This window comes from Gracilinanus agilis, chromosome 3, assembly GCF_016433145.1.
Source record: "Gracilinanus agilis isolate LMUSP501 chromosome 3, AgileGrace, whole genome shotgun sequence".
In the NCBI taxonomy this organism is placed as follows: Eukaryota; Metazoa; Chordata; class Mammalia; order Didelphimorphia; family Didelphidae; genus Gracilinanus; species Gracilinanus agilis.
In genome coordinates this window covers 270,384,533-270,393,990 of record NC_058132.1, presented here as the reverse complement: position 1 = coordinate 270,393,990, position 9,458 = coordinate 270,384,533, and the positions used below count along the sequence as shown (strand labels likewise).

General features: G+C 43.1%; 1 protein-coding gene across 1 annotated transcript; it reads right to left on the bottom strand.

Annotated features, from left to right (window-relative positions):
* Positions 1-1,017: 1,017 nt before the first annotated feature.
* NR4A2 (nuclear receptor subfamily 4 group A member 2) lies at positions 1,018-6,983 on the bottom strand. The gene is made up of 6 exons (XM_044669860.1): positions 6,092-6,983; positions 5,155-5,284; positions 4,574-4,737; positions 3,333-3,535; positions 2,741-2,919; positions 1,018-2,587 (listed from the first exon to the last, which is right to left on the bottom strand). Exons 1-6 carry the CDS (start codon positions 6,953-6,955, stop codon positions 2,331-2,333), a joined length of 1,797 nt encoding a protein of 598 aa, XP_044525795.1. The 5' UTR covers positions 6,956-6,983; the 3' UTR covers positions 1,018-2,330.
* Positions 6,984-9,458: the final 2,475 nt, after the last annotated feature.

Genomic DNA, 9,458 nt, shown 5'->3' with positions numbered 1-9,458 from the left:
TGTTCTTCGTGTTCCAGTAAATCGGTGGTCATTTGAAATTTGCCTGTGATTATCACTAACTTACACCCTTTGGCTTCATAGCTGTGGCATAGCATTGTATCTCATCCATTCACTCGGAAAGACAGGAAATGTAGATGTTCTGAGTAGTTACACTGGCTTCTGTATCTCTAGCTTTATTTGGTAAAAGTTACTGCTGGGTAGAATCTACCAGACCATCATAACTTATTTATGCCCCAGTCAGACCATGGCAAATAGGTCTTGTATTATTTATCTCAGAAACTTCTGAGGTGGAAATATTATTCTAAGGCTAAGCCACCCGTTATCCTTCCATACCCTCTCCTTTGGTGGGGGAAGTGGGGTAAGGAGAAATAATGAGTAAGAAGAGGAGGAAATCTTAAAAAATAATCCAAATATTATATAGATATATGTGTATGTATGTACATACACACACGCACATACACACACACACACACACACACACACACTAGAACTGACCAGGAAGCAAAACTAATGTTTTTCAGTTCTTCCAAAAGCACTTTCTCAATAGCAAATCAGTCTGGATTTGTGAAGACAAAGTTGTTAGCTTTTGAAAGGTAATATAGCATGCTGTAAATCTGTGGTGATGTCTAATGCCATAACAGTTGCTTAAACTCTGATTGAGATTATCACTGTAAAAGTCCAACTGCTTTTCAGGGATCCTCTTCTGTCCCTATTCAGGAGAAATTGAGAAACTCTCCAGTGATTTTGATCATTGTAGATGTCTAGTAGGAATGATTCTAGACTTAGAGAATTTTTTAAAAAATCTTTTCCTGATTCTCCATGTAATAAGCTCAGAGGCCTACTTACTTAGCCTAAGGATACATCCAGGCTCTGAGTTTGAAACTAGTGGAACCCCAGTTACCTAATAAGTTATGAATTCCAAATCGGTCTCCCTTCTTCTATTGTTCCCCATTCTGCCTATTATTGTATGTCGGTATTCTAGTATTGCTCTTGACACAAAAAGAAGACAAAATTATATTCGTTTACATGGTTTATTGTTGTAAACATTAAAATTGTCTTTCCCAAAGAAAGAATTTATCAAGAAAAAAAATTCAGCGTCTCTAACTGTCATACACCATAGAAAAAAAGGCAGTGACTTGTATCATGTGCCATACTGGAAATATACAAAGAAAAATACTACAGAATATGGCAATATTAAAAATCTTACTCAAACATAAAATAATATATTAACTGACAATTTTAGACATAAAAAAAAACAAAAAAAAATTCAAAGTGCTCAGTAATTTCCAGGGAGTTATGTATATTATAAGCACTCTGGAAACAGTCAAAAGCTGCTGCATGCAAGTTTTGTTTAGCTTTAGACAACAAAATAATCAAGATATAAACTTTCTTTTATCAACATCAACAGTACATACAACACTTACAAACAAGGAATGTTGGACGGTGTTACAAACACTATGTGTCCCTTTGTCAGGATTTTCAGTTTTGTAATACTTGTGCCCACCTATTTTACAATTGAGAAAATGTTTAAGCTCAGATAACTACCAATCTTTATAAAATCTAACAGACTACATAGTGTCTGAAATACTATTTATATAATATAGACATTACTGAAATAGCAAGTGCCTATAACATCTTCGACCTAGAATCAACATGCTGTCCCTTTTTGTGTAGTTATTTATTCCTTTTTTGCAAACACATTTACCTTTTAGAATTTTTTAATATTTATCCATAAATAGGCACAAAATAATTTAAAAAGCCAAACTGCATTGGATAAATTTACAAGCCTTTGCCTTCTTTAATTCATGCCACCCACGCAACATTAAGTTTTACTATATATTACAGCTTTCTTTTACAGCAGAAAACTTTGTCTTTAAAAGGGCGATACTTTGTGGGTCACCTTAATACTTTTGTGTATGTGTTCAATCTGTCTTGGCTTCAGCACCCGGCGTAACCAGACATTTTTTTCATCTTACAATAGGAGTCCTTCTTCTGAACAATAAATTCCTTTTTTTTTTTTTTTAGCCGATAATAAAAAGTTTATACCACTGTATTGTGTGTAGTCCATATTCTAAATCCAGGATGCCCCAGAGCCAAAATGCCCTTTCATGTTCTGCCTGCAGGTTAGGAAATAGCAACAGTTTTGTTTTGTTTTGTTGGGGGTGAGGGGTGGGATGTGGGGCCAGGAGGTTGAGGGATGGGTTAAGAAGCTGAGAAGGGGAAGGAGATGGAGTAGAGGCACCCAGAGGTGCTTTTGTGCACGTGGGAATTCCCACCCTCAGACAGTTCACGTTCCTTTCAAGTTCATTTGAAGTAAGCTGGAGAAAGTCTTAAAAAGGTAATGTGTCCAGGAAAAGTTTGTCGATTATTGCTGGAGGTGGTACCAAGTCTTCCAGTTTCAGGTAGAAAATGCGCTGTAACCCCTGTGTACACAGGGTGCGGAGTTCTGGGAGCTTCCCCAACAGTTTGGACAAATAGTTGGGGCGGTTCAAACCCCCATTATTGAAAGTCACGTGGTCTTTGAGGCAATTTACAATCTTGTTCTGCAGTTCTTCCACTCTTTTGGGTTCCTTGAGTCCATGTCTCTCTGGAGGGAGGGGAGGCATGGGATAACAAGAATGCAAAAAAGGCAATTAGCAATTTGGAGAGATTAGGAACACCCGCCCTCCCCTGTACAGGGAAATCCAGCAAGAGCATCCAAGAGCAGGGCTCATGAAGGAAAAGTGCTAAGAGGACTGACCTGTAACCATGGCCAGGGCAGCAATGCAGGAGAAGGCAGAAATGTCAATGTTCATATTCTGCAAGTTGGAGGAGAATTCAACAATGGAATCAATCCATTCCCCAAAGCCACGAACGCATTGCAACCTGTGCAAGACCACCCCATTGCAAAAGATGAGTTTACCCTCCACTGGGTTGGACCTGCAATTAATACCAAAGAGAGAGAAAAGGGGAAAAAAAAGAAAGAAAAGAAAAGCTAAACAACTAATTACTTGAAGAGCAATAAATGGGGGATTTAAAAGGCACCTAATTACTGAGGAGTTAATAAAATGTAGATCAGTGGACCTTGAAAGGGTTTGATTTCATAACAATCAAGAACGCCCCCTACCCCATCTCCATCCCACTCTTCCTTCTTTTCTTTATCTTTACTTAAATCTTTCTTACTTTTGCTTCTTCCTTATTCTTTCCTACACTTAATTCACTTTCGGATCCTTCTGTTTCCTTCTTTCCTTCTTCCCTATTTTTTTCCTTCTGTTTTTCTTCTCTTTCCTCTCTTTCTCGTTTTTCTTCATCCCGGTTCTGCCTTATCTAGCTTCCCTTCCTTCTTCATTTACCTGTATGCTAATCGCAGGACAAACAGTTCCAGGAAAGCAGATTCAAAAAGTAGGTCTTGGTCTGGTTTAGGAAGATCAGTAAAGCCTGGGATCTTTTCTGCCCATCCTCTGATGATCTCCATGGAGCCGGTCAAGAGATCATAGAACTGCTGAATATGCTGAGTGTCATCTCCACTCATCTGATAGTCAGGGTTAGCCTGGAACTGGAATTTCATTTTAAAAAGCACTTAATGAGGTTCTCTAAAATATATAACCCGTGAAATTGCTAACCCCGTTTCTAGTAGGGGAGCCAGGTTTTTATAACAATTAAACCTCTCTCTGACCAGTAAGGAAATTAGATGTTCCAGGGCAATTAATTCAATTAGGGATGGTGCTATGAGGTCGCTGCTTTAAATATGTAAATTGCCATTTCTATACAGACTAAATACAGTGCCATCCAGCATGGGGAAATGTTGACTCTTATCTCCACAAAACAATTGACACGTTAGTATTCATGCCAGTCGGGGAGTTAGTCTCATGAAAAGCTACCGTTTGCAAATCTTTTCATTAAAAAAAAAATGCAGAAGCTTATATGCTTCACCATATACTTCTACTAATTAAAGCACATGTATTTCTCACAGCTGGAATAAAATAGGTGATTCTGCCTACTTCGTCCCACCCCCAACCCCCATTCCTCTTTTTCCCTTCCCTCCTCCCTCCAACCACATGCCCTTCATGATCCTTCTAGTATTTCACAACCGATGTTGGGATTATTTTTTATGGTCATCCACATCGCAATGGGGATGGGAGTCGAACCAGATGCATGTTTAATATAACTTAGCTAGAACACATATTGGAGAAAGTGTGTCGGGGGTGGGAGAGGAGGACGTTTTACACAATTGAGGCTTTTTACAAACTTTTTTTAAAAGAATGTGTCAGTTGAGCCCTGCAAATTCGAGTAGGGTGTCTGTCTGTCTGTCTGTCTGTCTATGTGTCCGTCTTATCAGGGGGAGTAGGGAATGAAAAGGTTCGGCAAATACTATTTCTTCTCTGGGAATCCTTCTCTCCACCTTTCTGTCATTCCTGGGTTTCTTCCTGTCTCTACATCGACTTTAACTGGCCTGTACCTACATTGCTGCTGTTTTTCCAACTCCTTCCCCATGTATTTGCAGCTATCTCCCTTCTCTGAGGGCTGGTGTAGTAGGTTGGGGCATATGGGGGCAGCCCTACCCGTCTGTATATTAATATTGTCTCCAGCTTACCCTGGAATAGTCCAGGCTGGTCATAGCCGGGTTGGAGTCGACATGGGCTCTCACCAGGGCACTGATCAGACTCACCGGGGGAGAGGGGGGAGAGGGCTCCTGGGGGCTCTTCGGTTTCGACGGTAAACGACCTCTCCGACCTTTTAAACTGTCTGTACGAACCACTGAAAGGGAAAAGGACCTTCAAATTCTCTCACCTCCCCCTCCCCATGATCCCCAGTCCCCTTACGGGACACAACTGCCCCTCACCAACCCACCCTCCAGAAGAGCCAAGCTCCATTCGCACGTGTAGACGCCCAGAACTTGGAAAGCATTTATAGTCCAGAAACCTAAAAACGGGGTTCATCTTATTTCTTCCTTCAAATGGGTCATCATAGTTATGAAATCAAAGAAATTCTGACGGTTCTGTGAGGGAAATCATGAGTGCCTCCAGAATACAAAGGCTTTTTGGGGAGCCATAGGGCATGTGGGGAGGTGGGTGCTAGTTGCGAGGGAAGGGCCTGGGGAAAGAGAATGAGAGGAGGAAGGAGAGGTGGAAGGTAATGGGCGGTATAAGCTGGAAGACACTTCCCGAGTCCTACCTTCTTTAACCATCCCAACAGCAAGGCACTTCTGAAATCGGCAATACTGACAGCGATTTCGGCGCCGCTTGTCAACCGGGCAGTTTTTGTTTGCTAAACAAACGTATTTCGCATTTTTCTGGACTGTGCGCTACAAAGAGAATGAGAGAGAGAGACATGTTATAGGCCGAGAATTAATTTCATTTAAAATCCAGCAGTCCAAAGAATCAAAAAAGCATCTCTGAATTGCCTGGACCTCATCCCTCCCCATTCCCTCCCCCCTTTTCTTTTTTTTCTTTCTTTCTTTCCTTTTTTTTTTTTTTTCCAGGGCATTTAACAGAAGAAAATTGATAGCGTTAACATTTGAGCTAACCTTGCAGCTCTTTGCTGTGTTTTATATGCCAAGAGAAGGAGAAGGAGACGCTCAGTAAATACAAATCCGTGGGCATTCATATTATTTACATTCCTTGGAGACCTTCTCTATTTAAAATGATAAGATTATTCAATCAGGATGGTGAAATAAAGAGATCACTTAATTTTACCACAGGGAATTCTGTTCCACTTGGTTAGCTTAGACACGGTTCTCTGTCCTAACCAATTTCAATCTGAAGGGGGAAGGTAGCTCCTAGCACATGCAAATGTCCCTCTTCCAACTCAGGCTCTGGCAACTTCTGCCCAAGGACCTGAAAGTCATTCCAGGGCCCAGCCTGGTCTTGCAAGCTTCTCTAACTCCCTTTCCCTGAGTAGTGACCCTGCTAGTGTCAGCTCCTGAAAGACAGTTTTCCATTCTCCTCACACCCCAAGGATATTCCTGCGGGAGTTTGGGGTGCAGTTTTCTGCCTTATGGCCAATTGGGGGCTGGGGGGGGGGGTTCGTCCCGCTCCTCTTTCCCCCTGCACAATGCTAAAGACTGAAGTTCAAACCAACTCTCTGCAGGGGCCTATCCACCCCGACTCACCTTAAAGAAACCTTTGCATCCCTCGCAGGTGCGGACGCCGTAGTGCTGGCAAGCTGCGTTGTCCCCACACACCGCGCACAGCCCTTCATTGGAGGGGGATCCCCGGGAAGGAGGTGAGGGCACCTGTGTGTCCAGCAGCTGCGAGGCGTGGCTGATCTGCAGCCCCGGGAAGCCCATGGCCGCTTGTTTGCGGATGGGATTGGGCACAGCGAAGGTCTGCCCATCCACCACGTGGTGGGTCCCCGCCGGCTCCGGGTTCATGGGCACATGGAGGGGCCCGTCGAAGCGCATCTGGCAGCTGGACACAGGGGTACCCGGGGGCGATTGCTTAAAGGAGAAGAGAGAGAGGCGAGACACAGGCGTTTTCCTCTGCTCGATCATGTGGGTGGTGGCCACGTAGTTCTGGTGGAAGTTATGGAGGGAGCCTGGGTCATCCCACATTGGGCTGTGCTGCACCTGGAAGCCGGGAGTAGAGGGCGTCGGGGGCGACGAGGGCTTGTAGTAAACCGAGCCCGAGTGCGGCATCATCTCCTCAGACTGTGGGGGCAGGTGGTTGTGTTGCTGGTAGCTGTGCATCTGAATGTCTTCCACTTTAATAGAGGACTGCTGTCCGGAGAGGGGCATTTGATACAAGCAAGGTGGCTTGACGTCGTAGCCTGTGCTGTAGTTGTCCATAAAGGTACTGAAGCTGGGGAGAGAAGTGGTGGCAGTGATTTCAGTGTTGGTGAGGTCCATGCTAAACTTGACAAACTCTGGAGTTAAGAAATCGGAGCTGTATTCTCCCGAAGAGTGGTAACTGTAGCTCTGGGAAGCTGGGCTGGCTCCTTGAGGCGATGACCCATACTGAGCCTGAACACAGGGCATGGCTGGAAATGAAACAGGGTGATATACACTCAGCCTGGTCAAGTGAACACTTTCTTCCCTGCTTTTGTACACCTTTGGCGCACCTGGATCAACCGCACAGCGGTTCCGTACTGAGTAAGCTGTACACAGCACTGCAATTTAGGAGAGGAAGAGGGGGCGAAAAGGGGGGAAAGAAAATCGGTGTTGCAGGCGCTGACCTTCAAAAAAGGGAGGGGAGAAAAGGAGATCTAAAAGAAGAAACACATACAGGTAGGATGTAAAGGATCATGAAATGCCCATATTTCCATTGTATCTCCTTTCCACCCCCACCCACCCACCCACCCCAAAGCTTCTAATTTAATACGTGTTCAGGTCGCTTGTTCTGGAGCAACCTGGGCAAGTTGGGAACTGCCAGGTGACAAGTTTATTCTGAAAGCGGCATAGGATAATAGGACTGGCGGTGGCTTTGCTTTTGGAGGGGAGGGGGTGGTCTTGAAGGAGAGTTAAGAGAGACAAGAATGGGAAAACTGAAAAACAATTAAATTCACTAACCTTCAGCCGAGTTACAGGCGTTTTCGAGGAAATTAGAGGTGGACAGTGTCCTAATTCAATGGAGGACAAAGTTCCCAAGATGTTAGGGGGAAAGTGAGCAGTCCAGTCTGTGCAGCTTGCTCCCTGAAATACAGATATGATGTGTTCAGGATATCTTCTGAGGGGGTTTACTGGACACAAGCAACTATCCCAATCTGCATAGTTCCCTGGAATACATAGTATGGCCTTTAAATAAATAAAACACTTGACATATGAATGTGGAGGAGAGATGATTAAAATCAATGAGAATGTTTTCCCCTATAACAATCTGGCATATATTCACAAAGGTTTTTTTTCTTTTATGAAAGAAAAATAAACTTCTGGCAAGTTGTCAATTTAATATTTCTCATGTCAAGAACTGACACCACCACACCACACACACACACACACACACACACACACACACACACACACACACACACACACCACCCCTCCTTGCTCTAGGTAAAAGAGAATGGATTATCTCTCTCTTAACTTTATTCAGACCCTGGGTAAAAGGAAGACCAGAGTTTGGTAAAAAGTCACTTTGGAACCTTCAAGGGAGAGGTTGTCAGTGGGAAAACTTAAATATAATAATAATAAGTTAACCAAAGAAAAAAGAACAAAAATATGAAAAACCATTCTGGCCTCCTACTCTCCACCTCATCTTCAAAGTTACAAAGTATGCTACAGGCCTAAACTATGGGAATGCAATTAGATAGGGGCCAACCTCTCTCTCTATATGAAAATGACTAATCTTCTCTTTTGAAGACACAGACTACTTCTTTTTCACATTTCTAAGAAACTTCTTCTGCATATTTTCAAATGTACATTTAAGTAGGAAAAGCCTATTTTTATAAAAAGAATTCAAGCAAAGAGCAACACCGATAAAGACACACCTTGACTCATTTGGATGCATTTAAACATATGGTAAGATGACCCCCTTTACTACTACCAGCTTGAATTGCTTCCCTCTTTAATAAAATAAGGCATAACATAACTGTTAACTTTCACATGTCCCCATTCTGAAGGCATCTGAAAGTACAAGTATGTCAATAAAAAAAAATAAAGCTAAATATCTACTCCTGTTCAGTTTTAGCTATCTTGATTCTGACTTCATATTTCATAACTAGAAGGCCAAGAGACTAGATTTGGGTAGGAGATGAGCAATTGCCTCCCCCACCCCTATCAAAAGGTAATACCAGTTATCTTTGTTAACACCAGATTTGCAAATTCACTCCGGGAGATGATCTTAATCTCTCTCTCCCTCTCCTCCCCCTTCTTCTTCTCTTGCTCTCCCTTCTATCCTCTCTCTTCCCTTCCCTCTCTCTCACTCATGAACGACATATGTCAGAATACAGAAATCTGGGGAAACTAAGTAAGAGGACACTGTAACAACAGCACCCATACTGAAACAGCAGCCTTCTAAACACCAGCATGTCTGCTAACCATGGTGATACAGTTCCCAAGCAACACATAAACTGTAAGTTTTCCTCCTGTCACTTATCCTGGAGCATTCAAGCCTTGCTACACACACGACCTTTGAGATTCAGTGTCCAAACGACCAAGTCACATCTACTCTAAGGAAAAACGACATGGAGGAAGACTAAGTAGAAATTTCAAAGTCGAAGTTGAGAAGACAGAAGCTCCCAAGATTGTAAAAAGTATTCCTTCCGCGTTTCCCAATTAGCAGACTACAAGCCGCTACCGAGAATATACTGTCTCTAGCACCAGTCGTATAGTTAGGAAAAACGCCTTCTGGAGCAATTCACAAAACTTCCCTTTCACCACCTTCCGGACCCCCTTTCCCTTCACTCAATTTTCCAGAACGCAAAATTCACAGATCCCATACCCATATCCAAAAAAGAGAGCGAGAGAGACCGAGAAAGAGAGAGAGAGAGAGAGAGAGAGAGAGAGAGAGAGAGAGAGAGAGAGAGACTGAGAGAGAGAGAGA

What these genes read in the sequence shown, in the direction of transcription:
- NR4A2 (XM_044669860.1), bottom strand. Translation starts at nt 6,955, where the DNA reads ATGCCCTGTGTTCAGGCTCAGTATGGGTCATCGCCTCAAGGAGCCAGC. An exon ending in CCAGCCTGGACTATTCCAGG is followed by an intron (nt 3,536 to 4,573) that starts GTAAGCTGGAGA and finishes ATGAAATTCCAG; the next exon opens with TTCCAGGCTAACCCTGACTA. An exon ending in TGCCCTGGCCATGGTTACAG is followed by an intron (nt 2,588 to 2,740) that starts GTCAGTCCTCTT and finishes CCCTCCCTCCAG; the next exon opens with AGAGACATGGACTCAAGGAA.